Below are 19568 nucleotides of genomic sequence, written 5' to 3' on the forward strand. Positions count from 1 at the left end.
CGTGCTACGGGTGGGTGTAGCCATCGTGACCAGTGAACTGAGATAAGGCGGCACTTTACCTAGCATAGCCTTGTAGATGACCTGGAGCCAGTGGGTCTGACGACGAACATGTAGCGAGGGCCAGCCGACTAGGGCATAAAGGTCATACTTCTCTCTCATTGCACTAAGTCCAGCCTGTGCACCTGGTGATTGAACTGGTGCACCTGGGGATTGAACTGGTGCACGTGGTACCCCATAACACCCTAGTCATTCAGACCCCCAGGCTACATACATTCTCAACCGTGACCAAATGACACACAAAGACAATGGTGAATTTCAAAGAAATGTACTTTATTTATTAGTGAATCGTGGATTGATTTGCAGGTGTACAGATAGGCCATTACATTTCCCCATATATAGACTTGTGTTAAAATAATATAAATTGAGTTATCAGTCATTTCTAAGCTGCTTATTGTTTCAGTATTGAGTTATTTTTTTTTTACAAACCAGTCTGTTGGGAGTTGAGTTTTAAATCCCCCCCACACCCCTCCACCTCATCCTAATAGAGCATGGAGAGAGACAAATCAGAAAACAGATGGAAAAAAATGTTGTTGAAACAATATTTAGAAAGACTTTTCAAAAGAAAGAGAATACTGGACAGAAGAAAGAAAGTGAAGTGGTTTCTTCACACGCTGGACAGATTGTTACACTGAAATAAAAACAAAGGCAAAAGCTCAGTCTCCGCACTGGCTGCACAAGCAGCCTGCAGCCCTGATGTGTCAGGTGTGTCCGTGGCTGTTCACTTCTCCTGACCTGGCTCTGTGCCTGTCTCAGCTGCTGTCTTCACTGCTCTCTCCTCCACTTTGTGTGGTCCAAACTTTTCAGTCACCATGGGATGTTGGAGCATCGATTGGAAATCCAATTTCCCCACAGCGGTACGTGCGAATGGAGACTCCGGGATCAGAGGGGTCTGAGATCGAGGCCACAATGAATCTGAATTTATTGTCGGTTTGATGATTCTCTGAAATAACGCAGAACCGCCGAATGATATCTCTAATTTTCTTTGAGAGCTCAGGGGAGGTGTACCATGGCTGGGTCTCCTCTTCAGGGGCACTTGGTACAAAACTATAATTCTTCTCCAGCTTCCTGAAATCATCAGATTGGAGGCACTGGGTCAGGTTAGAGAGATATGGCTCTTTGTTTTGCAGAGAGGTGAAGGTGAAGCAGACGACAGTCTCAATCATGGGATCGAAGAGGACTTTGAAAAGTTTGACTCTTGAGTTCATGATGGGAAAGTCTTTCAGCATATCAGTGTAGGATCTCAACAGGTTCATTTCAATCTCCTTCTCGTCCAGCCACTTCTTCATCTTGCTGCTGGTGAATTGAGAATCATTGTGGGTGTTCAGTATATCAACCAGCTTCTGCTCCTTTTCTCCGCCCCCCCCGGATAGCTGGCAGGACCCTGGACACAGCTTTCTCAAACACTGTTTTATACTGTAGGAAATTCTGCTGGAACTGTCCCAGTTTGTCTTTCAGATCTTCAAACTGGTTGAGAAAGCTGTCGCCGATCATGTCATTTGCTCTCACGTTGACCTCTTTGAACAAGTCCAGCACCTTCTCGACCTGGGAGACCAGATCCACGCTGATCTCTCGCAACAGCTGAGCAGCGTTGGAGTGCAGCTTCATCATAGGGTAGAGCCACACTTTCACAGGCACAGCCTTTTCCCCCTTCTCCCCCAGCAACCCTGGTAGTGTTTTATACACCTCGATGGCTTCCAGGTAAGTGGTGGGATTCTGTTTTATATCAAAATCGCCGTGGAACCTGCAGCTGAACCGATCTGCAGTCGTCTTCTCCTCTTCTGTCAATTGCACCTTTCCCTCCCCTTCGATGGAGAACATAGGGATCTTCTTGACCATCATATGCAGGGTCCCCTGGATCTCCTGCTTCTGTTCTTCTGTAGAAGCCATCTGGTCGAAAACCATGAAGGCTTGAGCCCCGTACAGCACGGCTGTGATGATGTGAGTGGCTGTATGCTTATCAAGCATCCAGGGGTAGGTAATCTTACCCAGGTTGCTCATGGTCAGCTGCTCGTAGCGAACAGTCTTGCTGCATTTCATAGTGACCCTGCACTGCCTTGCAGAGGAGACGTCATCCTTCAGATACTTCGCTGACCCCTCCACCTCTATCAGTCCCCCCATGAAGCTGGCCTTCAGTGAAGCACTCACGTCCAGCAGATTGGACTTCACCATCAAGGAGTTGGAGGTTGAGATTGTGAAATCTGAGCTTGGATGTTGATGGACATCAAGGTTTTTTTTTATAGCTTCAGTGTCCCAGAGGGTGACACCTGAGAGAGAGAGAGGGAGAGAGAGAGAGAGAGAGAGAGACAGAGAGAGAGAGAGAGAGAGAGAGAGAGAGAGAGAGAGAGAGAGAGAGAGAGAGAGAGAGAGAGAGAGAGAGAGACTTGACTTTTTGTCTTTCTTTACTGAAACTTTCTCATTTCATTTAAAAAACTTACCCCCACTTAAAAATAAATAAACAAAATATATGTACTGCATACATGTACCATACTCACCTTTCCATCTACCACATGATACAAACCAACATCACAATACCCAAAACAATATCCACTTCTACAACCGTACATCCAAAACATCTTCCCCAGCTATACAGACAGCCCCCCCCCCCCAACACACCATATCTCCTGAAACATCTCCACACTTTTTTATCATTCTATAGTACTCAAACTCAACCCTAAGGCGCGCAGAGACCATCCCATTAACTTCTTTGGGGTAGGGGCAGTATTTTCACGTCCGGATGAAAAGCGTTCCCAGAGTAAATTGCCTGCTACTCAGGCCCAGATCCTAGGATATGCATATTATCAGTATATTTGGATAGAGAACACTTTGAAATTTCTAAAACTGTTTGAATGATGTCTGTGAGTGTAACATAACTCATATGACAGGCAAAAACCTGAGAATAAATCCAACTAGGAAGTTGGATTTTCAACTCTTTGCTTATCCAAGATGCAGTGGAAATGGGATCATGTTGCACTTCCCAAGGCTTCCACTAGATGTCAACAGTCTTTAGAACCTTGTTTGATGCTTCTACTGTGAAGTGAGGGCGAATGAGAGGAGATTGAGTAAGGTCTCTCCCAGAGTGCCACGAGCTGACCATGCGCTGACCATGCGCGTTCATGTGAGAGTTAGCTGCGTTCCATCGCATGTCTGAAGACAAAGGAATTCTCCGGTTGGAACATTATTGAAGATTTCTGTTTAAAACATCCTAAAGATTGATTCTGTACATCGTTTGACATGTTTCTACGGACTGTAACGGAACTTTTTGGACTTTTCGTCCGTACTTTCCGCTGGACTTGCACGTGCGTCGTGAGTTTAGATTGTGTACTGAACGTGCAAACAACAAGGAGGAATTTGGACATAAATGATGGACATTATCGAACAAAACAAACATTTATTGTGGAACTGGGATTCCTGGGAGTGCATTCTGATGAAGATCATCAAAGGTAAGTGAATATTTGTGATGCTATTTCTGACATCTGTTGACTCCAACATGGTGGATATCTCTTTGGGTTGATTTGTCGTCTGAGCGCCGTACTCAGATTATTGCAAGGTTTACTTTTTCCGTAAAGTTAAAAAAGAATCTGACACAGCGGTTGCATTAAGGAGAAGTGGATCTAAAATTCCATGTACAACACTTGTATTTTCATAAACATTTGTGATGACTATTTTTGTAAATTGATGTGACTCTGCAAAATCACCGGATGTTTTGGAACTACTGAACATAACGCACCAATATAAACTCAGATGTTTTGGATATAAATATGAACTTTACCGAACAAAACATACATGTATTGTGTAACATGAAGTCCTATGAGTGTCATCTTATGAAGATCATCAAAGGTTAGTGATTCATTTTATCTATATTTCTGCTTTTTGTGACTCCTCTCTTTGGCTGGAAATATGGCTGTGTTTTTCTGTGACTTGGCTCTGAAGTAACATAATCGTTTGGTTTGCTTTCGTCGTAAAGCCTTTTTGAAATCGGACACTGTGGCTGGATTTACAACAAGATTACCTTTAAAATGGTATAAGACACATTTATGTTTGAGGAATGTTAATTATGAGATTTCTGTTGTTTTAAATTTGGCGCCCTGCACTTTCACTGGCTGTTGTCATATCATCCCATTAACGGGATTGCAGCCATAAGAAGTTTTAAGGAGAAGGCATCACTAACCTCTGATGATCTTCATCAGATGACACTCATAGGACTTCATGTTACACAATACATATATGTTTTGTTCGATGTTTTGTTCGATGTTCATATTTATATCCAAAAACCTCAGTTTACATTGGCGCCAAGTTCAGAAATGCCTCCAAAATATCTGGAGAAATTGCAGAGAGCCACGTCAAATAACATAAATTCTCATCATAAACTTTGATGAAAGATACATGTTTTACATATAATTAAAGATACACTTGTTCTTAAGGAGAGGTATATCTATAATTCCATGTGTATAACTTGTACTATCATCTACATTTATGATGAGTATTTCTGTTGAAACGATGTGGCTATGCACTATCACTGGATGTTTTTGGAACTAGTGAATGTAACGCGCCAATGTAAACTCTGATTTTTTTTATATAAATATGAACTTTATCAGACAAAACATGCATGTATTGTGTAACATGAAGTCCTATGAGTGTCATCTGATGAAGATCGTCAAAGGTTAGTGATTAATTTTATCTCTATTTGTGCTTTTTGTGACTGATATCTTTCGCAGGAAAAATGGCTGTGCTTATTGTGGTTTGGTGTGACCTGACATAATCATTTGTAGTGCTTTCGCTGAAAGTATATTTGAAATCGGACACTTTGGCGGGATTAACAACAAGATTACCTTTAAAATGGTATAAGACACATGTATGTCTGAGAAATTTTAATTATGAGATTTCTGTTATTTTGAATTTGGCGCCATGCACTTTCACTGGCTGTTGTCATATCATTCCGTTACCGGGATTGCAGACATAAGACGTTAATGCAACTGCTGAATCAGATTTCAAAAAAACTTTACGGAAAAAGCAAACCATGCAATAATCTGAGACGGAGCTCAGAACAAGAGTCAAATTAGCCGCCATGTTGAAGTCAACAGAAACCAGAAAATACATGATAAATATTTCCTTACCTTTGATCTTCATCAGAATGCACTCCCAGGAATCCCAGGTCCACAATAAATGCTTGATTTGTTCGATAATGTCCGTTATTTATGTCCAATTAGCTACTTTGGTTAGCGCGTTTGGTAAACAATTCCAAAGTCACAAAGCGCGTTCACTAAAACGTGACGAAAAGTCTTCTTAGGCTGCAGGTGCAGTATTGAGTAGCTTGGATGAAAGGTGCCCAGAGGTGCCCATAGTAAACTGCCTGCTCCTCAGTCCCAGTTGCTAATATATGCATATTATTATTAGTATTGGATAGAAAACACTCTGAAGTTTCTAAAACGTTTTGAATGATGTCTGTGAGTATAACAGAACTCATATGGCAGGCAAAAACCTGAGAAGAAATCCAAACAGGAAGTGAGAAATCTGAGGTTGGTCGATTTTCAACCCTGCCCTTATTGAATACACAGTGGGATATGGATCTATTTGCACTTCCTAGGACTTACACTAGGTGTCAACTGTCTGTAGAACCTTGTCTGATGCCTCTACTGTGAAGTGGGGCCGAAGGAGACAGGAATGAGTCAGGTCTGCCATGAGGTGACCATGCTCTGACCATGCACGTTCACATGAGAGGCAGTTCTGTTCCATCGCACATCTGAAGGCAATGGAATTCTCCGGTTGGAACGTTATTGAAGATTTATGTTAAAAACATTCTAAAGATTGATTCAATTCATCGTTTGACATGTTTCTATTGACTGTTACGGAACTTTTTGACATTTCATCTGCTTTTAGTGAACGCGCTTCCTGACTTTGGATATGTTTACCAAACACACTAACAAAAATAGCTATTTGGACATAAATGATGGCCATTACCGAACAAAACAAACATTTCTTGTGGAAGTGGGAGTCCTGGGAGTGCATTCCGATGAATATCAGTAAAGGTAAGTGAAGATTTATAATACTATTTATGAGTTTCGTTGACTGCACGAGTTGGCGGGTAACTGTATGGCTTCCTTTTGTTGCTGAACGCTGTTCTCAGATTATTGAATATTGTGCTTTTGCCGTAAAGCTTTTTGAAATCTGACACAGCGGTTGCATTAACCTGGTGCAGACAGAAAACACATGAATCACAGTTTCTTTCGTTACACAGAAAGGACACCCCTGCCTGATTCCCGGTTCAACCCCGTGCCAACCAGCTGTTAGTGTCCAGGGCTCCATGAAGAACCCTCCATTGGAGGTGACATTACTTCTTTGGTACTGGGGGTTTGTAGAGCCCCCTCCATCTAAAACCCACCATACTCTCCGCCCCACATACCCCCTGCCACTGATGTGCCTTCACTCCTGTTAGGCTCCTAATGTTCCTAACCTTAACGCAGTGGTGGTAGAGGGCTATACCTCCCACCCCTTCAAACTCGCCCAGGCTCGGAGTGTTAAAATCTAACAAGTCCTCCAGACCCCCTTGCCGGTCTCCAGTCTCTGCTGTCACCTGCAGTCGCGGAAACATTGGTTGCCCCTCCCCCTTTGGCTGCTCAAACACCCCCCTTACCGGCTCAGACAGTGCCTCCTGGACCTCCTCCAGGAATCTCTCCAGCAGCCTAAGAGACGTTATTCTTGTTTGTTGTGCCAAGACTTCCGGGGTTTTCCACCCCTCCTCTCCCAGCAGTCTCAGGTCACCCAGCCTTTGTAAACCCACTGCCATCAGTTGCCTCTGCAGTGTGGCCGATTGAACCGATCTCAAAGGGATGGCTGGGTTGTTGAAGATAGTCTCCTCCCACACCCACAGCCCAGGCTCCACACCCCCTTCTCGTGTGGGCCTTAGCAGCTGCCATGCCTATAGCACTGCAGAGTAAAAATTCGAGAGACCTGCTGTACTCAGCCTCTCCAGCTTCACGAGGAACAGCTGCCAGTCCAACCCTAATCCGCCAGCTCTCCTCAGCAGCGCATGCTGGTTCCCTCCAGCCAACATCAGTATGGTACAGCAGTCTCTGCACTGCCTGTAGCCGGAAAGCAGCCATCCTGCTCTCCAGTTCCATCAGGCCCTGTCCTCCTTCGTGGATGGTCATGTACAACACTGCCGCCCTCAGCCAGTGATGGCCCAACCAGAAAAAGTCCACCAGCTTGCATTGCAGGTCGAGCAGACCGGCGGGGGGGGGGGGGGGGGGGGGGGGGTTGAGAACAGCCAGTTTATGCCACAAGGAAAATGCCACCAGGTTGTTGTTTATCAGCACCCTCCCTCTGTATGACACTTGGGACAGGAGCCTCCTCCACCTGGCCAGTCTTGACACCACTGCCTGTGACAGCCCCTCCCAGTTCTTCCTGAACCACTTCTCCGAGCCCAGGTACACCCCCAACACTTTAAGCCCTTCACAACCCCACTGCAAACCCTCTGGAAGCAGAGGAGGAGCCCTATCTCCCCATGCCCCACATAACAGAACTTTGCTCTTGCCCCAGGTCACCTTAGCTGAAGAAGCTCCCTCGTACACCTTCAGACTAGTCTCTAGTGCCTGCATATCCTGACCATCCCTGACCATCACAGAAACGTCATCTGCATATGCTGACACTGCTATGCCTGTCACCACATCCATGCCTGTCCAGCACAATCCCTGCAGTCTCCTGCGTAGCAGTCCCAAAAAAGTCTCAATGGCTAATGTGTATAACTGCCCAGATAGAGGGCATCCTTGTCTAATGCCCCATCTCACCCAGACTGGCCTACTGAGCCCCCCTTCCACCTTGACCATACATGACGCCCCAGCATACAACAGCTTCACACAGGTCAAAAAACTCTTCCCAAACCCAAACATCACATTAAACAGATACTCATGGTCCACTTTATCAAAAGCCTTCTCTTGATCTAAAGAGACCAGTCCAAAGTTCACATTTGAACCTCTCGACAAGTCCAACATGTCCCTGATTAAGAACAAGTTGTCCGTGATTGAGCGTCCCGGTACACAGTATTTTTGGTCTTTATGTACTATCGAGTCCAAATGGGACTTCATCCTGTTAGAGAGGACCTTGGCAAATATCTTGTTGTCCGCTCAGTGTAATGCCACAGGCCTCCAGTTCTTAAGTTCACACAAGTCCCCTTTTATGGGCAGGAGAGTCCGAGCCGCCCGACGGCAGCTCATCGGCAACTCTCCTACCCCGACGCATTCACGCAACACGCAAAAGAAATCCTGTCCAATTATTCCCCAGAATTTTTTATAAATCAACCCCCGGGGGTTGCATGACCGGGGGACATCTGGGTTACGGCTTTTGCCAGTTCATGGGAAAACAGAGGAATGTCCATTTCATCCCTCTGTGCCAGAGAGAGCTGACGGAGTCCTGCGAACAAAACCTGAGCACACATAGGATCACACACTTCTGCCCTATACAACTCAGTATAAAACTCCACAGTCCGCTCCCGCATCTCACCTACCACAGAGGTCACCCACCCATCAGACAGCCATAGAGAATGCATACCCTTGGCTTCACTGCTCTGTCTTTCCACACCAAAGAAGAAGGAGCTGGGAGCCTCCATCTCCTTGAGCATGGAGAACCTAGCTCTTACATGTGCTCCCTTTGCTTTAACATGGAAAAAACTGCCCAGTTCCCTACGTAATTCGGCTAAATTAGCCTGGAGGCCTACATTGCCTTGCCCCACTATCTCAATAATACAACGCTCTAGTACCCCCAATACTCTCCTAGCCTCTGAGGATGAGAGAGCTGTGTACTGTTGACAGAAAAGCCAGAATTTGGACTTTCCTCACATCCCACCATTGACTCAGACTCATACTCCTCTCTTCGCTGCCCCCACCTTTCCCAAAAGGTCTGGAAACCTGAGCAAAAGGTTGCATCTTGTAAGAGCTTTACATTGAACTTCCAATAGGATGCCTGCCGGGGCCCTGGTGAAATAGACAGCCGAGCCATGGTTATGTGGTGACCCGAAAACCCCACTGGGAGAATGGTAGCGCCCAACAGCCTGTTGCTCCGATTCCTAGACATGTAAAAGCGATCAAGTTGGGCTGCACTCACCCTAGCCCCGAAAACCTTCACCCATGTATACTGTCTTGTGTTTGGATGTTTAGTTCTCCAAACATCCACTAGGTCGAACTGATTAATTCTTGTGAATAGGGGGGCGCTGTTTTCACTTTGGAAAAAATCGTGCCCAAATTAAATGGCCTCGTACTCTGTTCTAGATCATACAATATGCATATTATTATTACTATTGGATAGAAAACACTCTGAAGTTTCTAAAACTTTTGTTTGAATTATATCTGTGAGTAAAACAGAACCCATTTGGCAGCAAACTTCCATACAGGAAGTGAAAAATCTGAAAATGAGGCTGTGTCAGGGCCTGCCTATTCAACTGGCTTTTATTTATCGATCTGTATGCACTTCATACGCCTTCCACTCGATATCAACAGGCAGTAGAAGGTTGAATGGGGTGTCTAGCTTGATGTGAGGCCGAATAAGACCTTTTGGAGTGGCAGGTCCGGTCTTTTGTCAGTTTTCGACGGCGCGCAGGGGAACCTCACATTGTCTTCTGAAAAGCGTTCGGTATACACTACGAATTGCTCCGGCTCTCATTTTATTGGATACATATGATAATAACATCATAAAGATGGATTTTCAACCGAGTTTGACCAGTTTAGTCGACGTTTATTGGGAATTTTGGAATTTTTTGTTGATTGCGCCAAGAGATGAAGGACACGTGAGCTCGACATGGCTAGCCAAAGTTGCTAATTCGAGAGAAGAAATGGACATTCTAAAACCAAACAACGATTTATTCTGGACCAAGGCCTCCTTGCACAACATTCTGATGGAAGCTCAGCAAAAGTAAGACAAAATTTATGATGTTATTTCGTATTTCTGTGGAATATGTTGGCTCCAACACGGCGGAGAATTGGAGAGCGCTGTCTCACAATATTGCATGCTGTATGTTGTGGTAAAGTTATTTTAAAAAATCTAACACAGCGGTTGCATTAAGAAGCAGTGTATCTTTCATTTGCCATACAACAAGTATTTTTATGTAAAGTTTATGATGAGTTCTTTGGTTAGATTAGGTGAGTGTCCAAAAATATCTCCGGAGATTCTGGTGAATTGTTGCTACGTATTCACGACGTATAACCACGATTTGCAGCTCTAAATATGCACCTTTTCGAACAAAACATAAATGTATTGTATAACATGATGTTATAAGACTGTCATCTGATGAAGTTGTCCAAAGGTTAGTGATTAATTTTATATCTATTGCTGGTTTTTGCGAAAGCTATGTTGGCGGTGGATAAATGGCGTTGTGTGTTTGGCTATTGTGATGAGCTAATATAATTCTATATTGTGTTTTCGCTGTAAAACACTTAAAAAATCGGAAATATTGGCTGGATTCACAAGATGTTTATCTTTCATTTGCTGTACACCATGTATTTTTCATAAATGTTTTATGATGAGTATTTATGTATTTCACGTTGCTCTCTGTAATTATTCTGGCTGCTTTGGTGCTATTTGTGATGGTGGCTGCAATGTAAAACTATGATTTATACCTCAAATATGCACATTTTCGAAAAAAACATAAATGTATTGTATAACATGATGTTATAAGACTGTCATCTGATGAAGTTGTTCAAGGTTAGTGATTAATTTTATCTCTATTTGTGGGTTTTGTGAAAGCTACCTATGCAGTGGAAACATGGTGAAAACATGCCGTTGTGTGTTTGGCTATTGTGGTTAGCTAATAATATAAATACATATTGTGTTTTCGCTGTAAAACATTTTAAAAATCGGAAATGATGGCTGGATTCACAAGATGTTTATCTTTCATTTGCTGTATTGGACTTGTGATTTCATGAAATTATATTATATGATATCCCTGTCCCGTTAGGTTAGGCTATGCTAGTCAGCTTTTTGATGAGGATGCTCCCGGATCCGGGATGGGTATCACTGAAAGTTTAAAGATGTCGCGTAACACTCCCACTGACACTGAATGAGGCTCTTCCTCCTCTCTTCCAGTTCCAGTCCCCTCAGACCACCAGCGTCTCCTCAGGCGCTACCTGTGAGAGTTCCTGTCTAAGACTCCCAAATAGAACCCCTCTTTCTCTCCCTGTATTAGGCGCATACACATTTATATAGACAAAGCCCATGTTGTTAATTTCTGCTTTAACAACAAGCAGCCTACCCCTACACACCTCCTTTGAGGAGCAAATTTTTTTAGTGCAAAAAGGACTGCCACCCCTGCACTAAGATTTGTTCCATGGCTCAACACACTTGCCCCTTTCCACCAGAGCCCCCAATCGACTTCATTCAACACATCACCATGTGTCTCCTGCAGAAACAACACCTGTACTTTTTTGTTTGTTTTACATATTCACCCAACACACTCCTCTTTCCCGCATCTCTGGCGCCATTTATATTGAGCGAGCCTACCCGAAGAGTCTCCATAAGAAGTGGGAGAAGAGCCAGCAAAGAAAGAGACCAATAGCAAAGCTCAAAAAGCCCCAGTGTCAGTAAGAAACTATACATCTAAACAGTGTCTGAAGGTAAACCTTTATGGGGCAGGCCACCATAGTCCCTGTGCCCAAGAACACTAAGGTAACCTGTCTAAATGACTACCAACCCGTAGCGCTCACGTCTGTAGCTATGAAGTGCATTGAAAGGCTGGTCAAATCAAATCAAATCAAATCAAATCAAATTTTATTAGTCACATACACATGGTTAGCAGATGTTAATGCGAGTGTAGCGAAATGCTTGTGCTTCTAGTTCCGACAATGCAGTAATAACCAACAAGTAATCTAACCTAACAATTCCACAACTACTACCTTATACACACACAAGTGTAAAGGGATAAAGAATATGTACATAAAGATATATGAATGAGTGGTGGTACAGAACGGCATAGGCAAGATGCAGTAGATGGTATAGAGTACGGTATATACATATGAGATGAGTACTGTAGGGTATGTAAACATAAAGTGGCATAGTTTAAAGTGGCTAGTGGTACATGTATTACATAAAGATGGCAAGATGCAGTAGATGATATAGAGTACAGTATATACATATGAGATGGGTAATGTAGGGTATGTAAACATTATATTAAGTGGCATTGTTTAAAGTGGCTAGTGGTACATTTTTACATAATTTCCATCAATTCCCATTTTTAAAGTGGCTGGAGTTGAGTCAGTATGTTGGCAGCGGCCGCTAAATGTTAGTGGTGGCTGTTTAACAGTCTGATGGCCTTGAGATAGAAGCTGTTTTTCAGTCTCTCGGTCCCTGCTTTGATGCACCTGTACTGACCTCGCCTTCTGGATGATAGCGGGGTGAACAGGCAGTGGCTTGGGTGGTTGTTGTCCTTGATGATCTTTATGGCCTTCCTGTGACATCGGGTGGTGTAGGTGTCCTGGAGGGCAGGTAGTTTGCCCCCGGTGATGCGTTCTGCAGACCTCACTACCCTCTGGAGAGCCTTACGGTTGTGGGCGGAGCAGTTGCCGTACCAGGCGGTGATACAGCCCGACAGGATGCTCTCGATTGTGCATCTGTAGAAGTTTGTGAGTGCTTTTGGTGACAAGCCGAATTTCTTCAGCCTCCTGAGGTTGAAGAGGCGCTGCTGCGCCTTCTTCACAACGCTGTCTGTGTGGGTGGACCAATTCAGTTTGTCCGTGATGTGTACACCGAGGAACTTAAAACTTTCCACCTTCTCCACTACTGACCCGTCGATGTGGATAGGGGGGTGCTCCCTCTGCTGTTTCCTGAAGTCCACAATCATCTCCTTTGTTTTGTTGACGTTGAGTGTGAGGTTATTTTCCTGACAGGCCGTCTCGTCGTTGTTGGTAATCAAGCCTACCACTGTAGTGTCATTCGCAAACTTGATGATTGAGTTGGAGGCGTGCATGGCCACGCAGTCGTGGGTGAACAGGGAGTACAGGAGAGGGCTCAGAACGCACCCTTGTGGGGCCCCAGTGTTGAGGATCAGCGGGGTGGAGATGTTGTTACCTACCCTCACCACCTGGGGGCGGCCCGTCAGGAAGTCCAGGACCCAGTTGCACAGGGCGGGGTCGAGACCCAGGGTCTCGAGCTTGATGACGAGTTTGGAGGGTACTATGGTGTTAAATGCTGAGCTGTAATCGATGAACAGCATTCTCACATGGGTATTCCTCTTGTCCAGATGGGTTAGGGCAGTGTGCAGTGTGGTTGCGATTGCGTCGTCTGTGGACCTATTGGGTCGGTAAGCAAATTGGAGTGGGTCTAGGGTGTCCGGTAGGGTGGAGGTGATATGGTCCTTGACTAGTCTCTCAAAGCACTTCATGATGACGGAAGTGAGTGCTACGGGGCGGTAGTCGTTTAGCTCAGTTACCTTAGCTTTCTTGGGAACAGGAACAATGGTGGCCCTCTTGAAGCATGTGGGAACAGCAGACTGGGATAAGGATTGATTGAATATGTCCGTAAACACACCAGCCAGCTGGTCTGCGCATGCTCTGAGGACGCGGCTGGGAATGCCGTCTGGGCCTGCAGCCTTGCGAGGGTTAACACATTTAAATGTTTTACTCACCTCGGCTGCAGTGAAGGAGAGCCCGCAGGTTTTGGTAGGGGGCCGTGTCAGTGGCACTGTATTGTCCTCAAAGCGGGCAAAAAAGTTGTTTAGCCTGTCTGGGAGCAAGACATCCTGGTCCGCGACGGGGCTGGTTTTCTTTTTGTAATCCGTGATTGACTGTAGACCCTGCCACATACCTCTTGTGTCTGAGCTGTTGAATTGCGACTCGATTTTGTCTCTGTACTGGGACTTAGCCTGTTTGATTGCCTTGCGGAGAGAATAGCTACACTGTTTGTATTCGGTCATGCTTCCGGTCACCTTGCCCTGGTTAAAAGCAGTGGTTCGCGCTTTCAGTTTCACGCGAATGCTGCCGTCAATCCACGGTTTCTGGTTTGGGAATGTTTTAATCGTTGCTGTGGGTACGACATCGTCAATGCACTTCCTAATGAACTCGCTCACCGAATCAGCATATTCGTCAATATTGTTGTTGGACGCAATGCGGAACATATTCCCAATCCGCGTGATCGAAGCAGTCTTGAAGCGTGGAATCAGATTGGTCGGACCAGCGTTGAACAGACCTGAGCGCGGGAGCTTGTTGTTTTAGTTTCTGTTTGTAGGCTGGAATCAACAAAATGGAGTCGTGGTCAGCTTTTCCGAAAGGGGGGCGGGGGAGGGCCTTATATGCGTCGCGGAAATTAGTATAACAATGATCTAGGGTTTTTCCAGCCCTGGTAGCACAATCGATATGCTGATAGAATTTAGGGAGTTTTGTTTTTAGATTAGCCTTGTTAAAATCCCCAGCTACGATGAATGCAGCCTCAGGGTGTGTGGTTTCCAGTTTACAAAGAGTCAGATAAAGTTCGTTCAGGGCCATCGATGTGTCTGCTTGGGGGGGAATATATACGGCTGTGATTATGATTGAAGAGAATTCCCTTGGTAGATAATGCGGTCGACATTTTATTGTGAGGAGTTCTAGATCAGGTGAACAGAATGACTTGAGTTCCTGTGTGTTGTTATGATGATCACACCACGTCTCGTTAATCATAAGGCATACCCCCCCGCCCCTCTTCTTACCAGAAAGATGTTTGTTTCTGTCGGCGCGATGCATGAAGAAACCAGCTGGCTGCACCGACTCCGTTAGCGTCTCTTGAGTTAGCCATGTTTCCGTGAAGCAGAGCACGTTGCAATCCCTGATGTCTCTCTGGAATGCTACCCGTGCTCGGATTTCATCAACCTTATTGTCAAGAGACTGGACATTGGCGAGTAGTATGCTAGGGAGTGGAGCGCGACGTGCCCGTCTCCGAAGCCTGGCCAGGAGACCGCCTCGTTTGCCCCTTTTACGGCGTCGCACAGGGTCGCCGGCTGGGATCAGATCCATTGTATTGGGTGGAAGGCAAAACACTGGATCCGTTTCGGGAAAGTCATATTCCTGGTAGGAACGATGATGAGTTGACGTTAATCGTATATTCAGTAGTTCCTCCCGACTGTATGTAATGAAACCTAAGATTACCTGGGGTACCGATGTAAGAAATAACACATAAAAAAACAAAATACTGCATATTTTCCAAGGAACGCGAAGCGAGGCGGCCATCTCGTTTCGGCGCCGGATGTTGTTAATGTGGTCATGGCTCACATCAACACCATTATCCCAGAAACTCTAGACCCACTCCAATTTGCATACTGCCCCCACAGATCCACAGATTATGTCATCTCTATTGCACTCCACACTGCCCTTTCCCAAATGGACAAAATGAGCACCTATGTGAGATTGCTATTCATTGACTACAGCTCAGCATTCAACACTATAATGCCCTCAAAGCTCATCATTAAGCTAAGGACCCTGGGACTAAACACCCCCCTCTAACACTGTATCCTGGACATCAGGTGGTAGGTAACAGGGTAGGTAACAACACATCCTCTACGCTGATCCTCAACACTGGGTCCCTTAGTGGTGGGTGCTCAGTCCTCTCCTGTACTACCTGTTCACTCATGACTGCATGGCCAGGCACGACTCCAACACCATCATTAAGTTTGCAGATGACAACAGTGGTAGGCCTGATCACCGACAACGATGAGACAGCCTATAGAGAGGAGGTCAGAGACCTGGCTGTGTGGTGCTAGGGCAATAACCTCTCCCTCAATGCGATCAAGACAAAGGAGATCAAATCAAATCAACTTTTATTTGTCACATGCGAGACGACTACGCCGAATGATTGCATTATTATTATTACATTAGGCTACTATTATTGCTGTTATTATGGAACATGGAGTACAGTACCTGGGATGAAGGAGTCGTTGCGACAGTCGTACAGCATGCCAGGATACAGCGCCCTGCTTAGGGCTGCTACCTCAATGGGCTTGGAGTCCATGACTGGAAAAACCAAAAGTGTACGAGGTTGAGTAATAGCTCCTGGCAACAATGTTTCTGATTTAGAACAACCCGCTGCGGTTATTGAATACAAACAAAGTATCGTTGACAGCGATTAACCTGTTAGTGTGTAGGGGGCGCTATTTTCACTTTGGGAAAAAATCGTGCCCAAATGAAACGGCCTTGTACTCTATTCTAGATCGTACAATATGCATATTATTATTACTATTGGATAGAAAACACTCTCAAGTTTCTAAAACCGTTTGAATTATATCTGTGAGTAAAACAGAACTCATTTTGCAGCAAACTTCCTGACAGGAAGTGAAAAATTAGGCTCTGTTCCAGGGCCTTCCTATTAATTTGCCTGAAATCTATGGATATACATGCACTTCATACGCCTTCCAGTAGATGTCAACAGGCAGTGAGAGGTGGAATGGGGTGTCTAGCTTGATCTGAGGCCGAACAAGAGCTTTTGGAATGACGTGACTGGAAATTTCATTGTATTCGAAGGCGCGAGAAGGAACCCCAGATTGCCTTCTGAAAAGCTTTCGGTATACACGTTAGATATCTCCGGCTCTGATTTTATTTGATAGATGTGATAAAAACATCATAAAGTAGTTTTTTTCAACCGAGTTGTATCAGTTTATTGAACGTTTATTGCGAGTTTTGGAATTTTCTTTTCTTTGCGTCAGGTGAAGTTGGGCACGTTTGCGCCACATGGCTAGCTATGGTTGCTAATTCGACAGGAGAAGAGGACATTCTAAAACCAAACAACGATTTATTCTGGACAAAGAACTCCTTGTACAAGATTCTGATGGAAGCTCAGCAAAAGTAGGAACCATTTATGATGTTATTTCGTATTTCTGTGGAAAATGTTTAGTTCTATTTTCCGCCCTCATTGCAGGCGCTGTCTCGCTATAACGTAAGCTGTATGTCGTACTAAAGTTATTTTAAAAAATCTAACACGGCGATTGCATTAAGAACTAGTGTATCTTTCATTTGCTGTACAACATGTATTTTTTATTAAAGTTTATGATGAGTTCTTTGATTAGATCAGGTGACTGTCCAAAATATCTCCGGTGTCACGATCTTTCAAGATCGAACCCAGAAGCAGACCAGGACAAGGAGCGTAGGAAGAAGGTGAGTATTTATTTACAGTGAAATGTGAAAAGGTAGATATATCCAGATGGCGTAGCGGGCAGCGGTGGTGAGTAGATGAGAGGAAATAGGTGAATCCAATGTAGTAGCAGAATCCTCTGTCAACCAGGCGGGAATGGAGTGAATGATCCAGGTGAGTAACTGAAGACAAAACAAACGGAGGTAAGTTCAAGGCAAGCAATACGTAAATGAAAACAACAAAACAAATTCTATCCAACTGGAGTCTGGTACTCAGGCACAACATACTGTTCATGGCTAACGATCCAGCAGGGAATGGAAGTCAGGTCAGAGCTTTTGAAGGGTAGAGATGATGATCAGGACAGGTGTGCAGATTACTGACGGGAAACAGGTGCGGGTGAAATCAATCTCCCAATGAGCTAATTCGCCCGGCAACCAGACAGGGTGCGTTCCAGGACACCTGAAACACACTCCAGGACAGACACACAGGCAAACCCAGACTCAGGAAGCGGGATTCGTGACAGTACCCCCCCTCCGACGAACGCCACCGGGCGGACTACCTGGAGCGCCAGGATGGAGGCGGTAGAAGTCACGAATCAGGTCGTCATCCAGAATCTGTCGCCGAGGAATCCAACTCCTCTCCTCTGGACCATATCCTTCCCAGTCCACTAGAAACTGGTACCCTCGACCCCGCCGTCTGGAGTCCATGATGCGGCGCACCGTGTAGACAGGACCACCTCCGATCATCCGAGGAGGAGGAGGACGAGGAGGAGGAGGCAACAGAGGACTGAGGTGAACCGGCTTGAGACAGGAGACATGAAAAGTGGGATGCACTCTAAGTGTTGCAGGCAACTTGAGTCGAACCACCACAGGATTTATGATTCTCTCCACTACAAACGGACCAATGAACTTAGGTGACAACTTCCTTGACTCCGTCCGTAGAGGAAGATCCCGTGTAGCCAACCAAACCTTATCTCCAACCGTATAAGCTGGGGCAGGAATACGGCGACGGTTCGCCTGTATCTGATACCGGTCAGAAACTCTAAGGAGAGCCTTCCTGGCCCGATGCCAGGTCTGGTGGCAACGACGAATATGGGTCTGGACAGAGGGAACCGAGAGATCCCTCTCCTGAGAAGGAAACAAAGGAGGTTGGTATCCGTAAAGGCATTGGAAGGGAGACATCCCAGTGGCAGATGAAGGAAGGGTATTATGGGCATACTCAACCCAGGGTAATTGAGATGACCAAGAGGTGGGATCAGAGGAGACAAGACAACGCAGCGTGGACTCCATCTTCTGGTTGGCTCTCTCCGCTTGACCATTAGATTGTGGGTGAAATCCAGAAGTGAGACTGACTGTAGCTCCAATGGCCAAACAGAAGGATTTCCAGACAGCAGAGGTAAACTGAGGACCACGGTCAGACACAATGTCACTGGGCAATCCGTGAACCCTGAAAACCTCCCTGACCAGGATCTCGGACGTCTCCGTAGCCGATGGAAGCTTGGAGAGAGGAACAAAATGAGCAAACTTGCTGAATCTGTCCACAATGGTCAGAATGACCGTGTTCCCAACAGAAGGGGGCAATCCCGTGACAAAATCCAGGGCCAGATGCGACCAAGGTCGCCGAGGAATAGGTAGGGGGTGAAGAAGCCCAGAGCTGGGCCGATTGGTACTCTTGTTCTGGGCACAAACAGGACATGCGGCAACAAACCTCCGGGTATCTTCTCCCATGGCAGGCCACCAAAAACGTCTGCGCAGTAGTGCCATAGTCCGAGCAATGCCAGGGTGACAAGCTATCTTGCTGGCGTGGGACCACTGAAGGACAGCAGAACGGACCGACTCGGGTACGAACAACCGACCGGGTGGACCGTTACCGGGGCCGGGCTGCGTCCGAAGGGCCGCCATCACATCCTCCTCTATCCTCCATGTAACGGCTCCCACGACAACATTCTGGGGAAGAATCGTCTCAGTCTTGACCCCACTCTCCTCCGTCTTAGAGAACATCCGGGACAGGGCGTCCGCCTTCCCGTTCTTAGACCCAGGTCGGAACGTCAGGGAAAAATTGAAACGTCCAAAAAACAAGGCCCACCTAGCCTGACGGGCGTTGAGACGTTTAGCCGATTGTACGTAAGCCAGATTCTTGTGGTCAGTCCAGACCACAAACGGTTGCTCCGCTCCCTCCAACCAGTGCCGCCACTCCTCCAAGGCAAGCTTCACAGCGAGAAGCTCCCGGTTACCCACATCGTAGTTTCTTTCAGCTGGAGAAAGACGACCAGAGTAGAAAGCGCAGGGATGGAGTTTACCGTCAGTGGAGCTACGCTGGGACAGGATGGCGCCCACACCCACATCAGAAGCATCCACTTCCACAACGAACTGACGGGAAGTGTCAGGTTGAGAGAGAATCGGGGCGTTGGTGAATCGGCTCTTCAAGTCCAGAAATGC

At 45.8% G+C, this 19568-nt stretch overlaps 1 protein-coding gene across 1 annotated transcript; it reads right to left on the minus strand.

Moving 5' to 3' along the window:
* Positions 1-676: 676 nt before the first annotated feature.
* On the minus strand, positions 677-16014 carry LOC120037223 (neoverrucotoxin subunit beta-like). Its single transcript, XM_038983400.1, has 3 exons — positions 15924-16014; positions 1545-2324; positions 677-1441 (listed from the first exon to the last, which is right to left on the minus strand). The coding sequence occupies exons 1-3, from the start codon at positions 16012-16014 to the stop codon at positions 861-863; spliced, it is 1452 nt and encodes a 483-aa protein (XP_038839328.1). The 3' UTR covers positions 677-860.
* Between the last annotated feature and the right edge of the window lie 3554 nt (positions 16015-19568).

Source organism: Salvelinus namaycush, unplaced genomic scaffold, assembly GCF_016432855.1.
Source record: "Salvelinus namaycush isolate Seneca unplaced genomic scaffold, SaNama_1.0 Scaffold164, whole genome shotgun sequence".
Classification (NCBI taxonomy): domain Eukaryota; kingdom Metazoa; phylum Chordata; class Actinopteri; order Salmoniformes; family Salmonidae; genus Salvelinus; species Salvelinus namaycush.

What these genes read in the sequence shown, in the direction of transcription:
- LOC120037223 (XM_038983400.1), bottom strand. Translation starts at nt 16,014, where the DNA reads ATGGACTCCAAGCCCATTGAGGTAGCAGCCCTAAGCAGGGCGCTGTAT. An exon ending in CAACGACTCCTTCATCCCAG is followed by an intron (nt 2,325 to 15,923) that starts GTACTGTACTCC and finishes TCTCTCTCTCAG; the next exon opens with GTGTCACCCTCTGGGACACT. An exon ending in GAGAGCAAATGACATGATCG is followed by an intron (nt 1,442 to 1,544) that starts GCGACAGCTTTC and finishes AGCTGTGTCCAG; the next exon opens with GGTCCTGCCAGCTATCCGGG.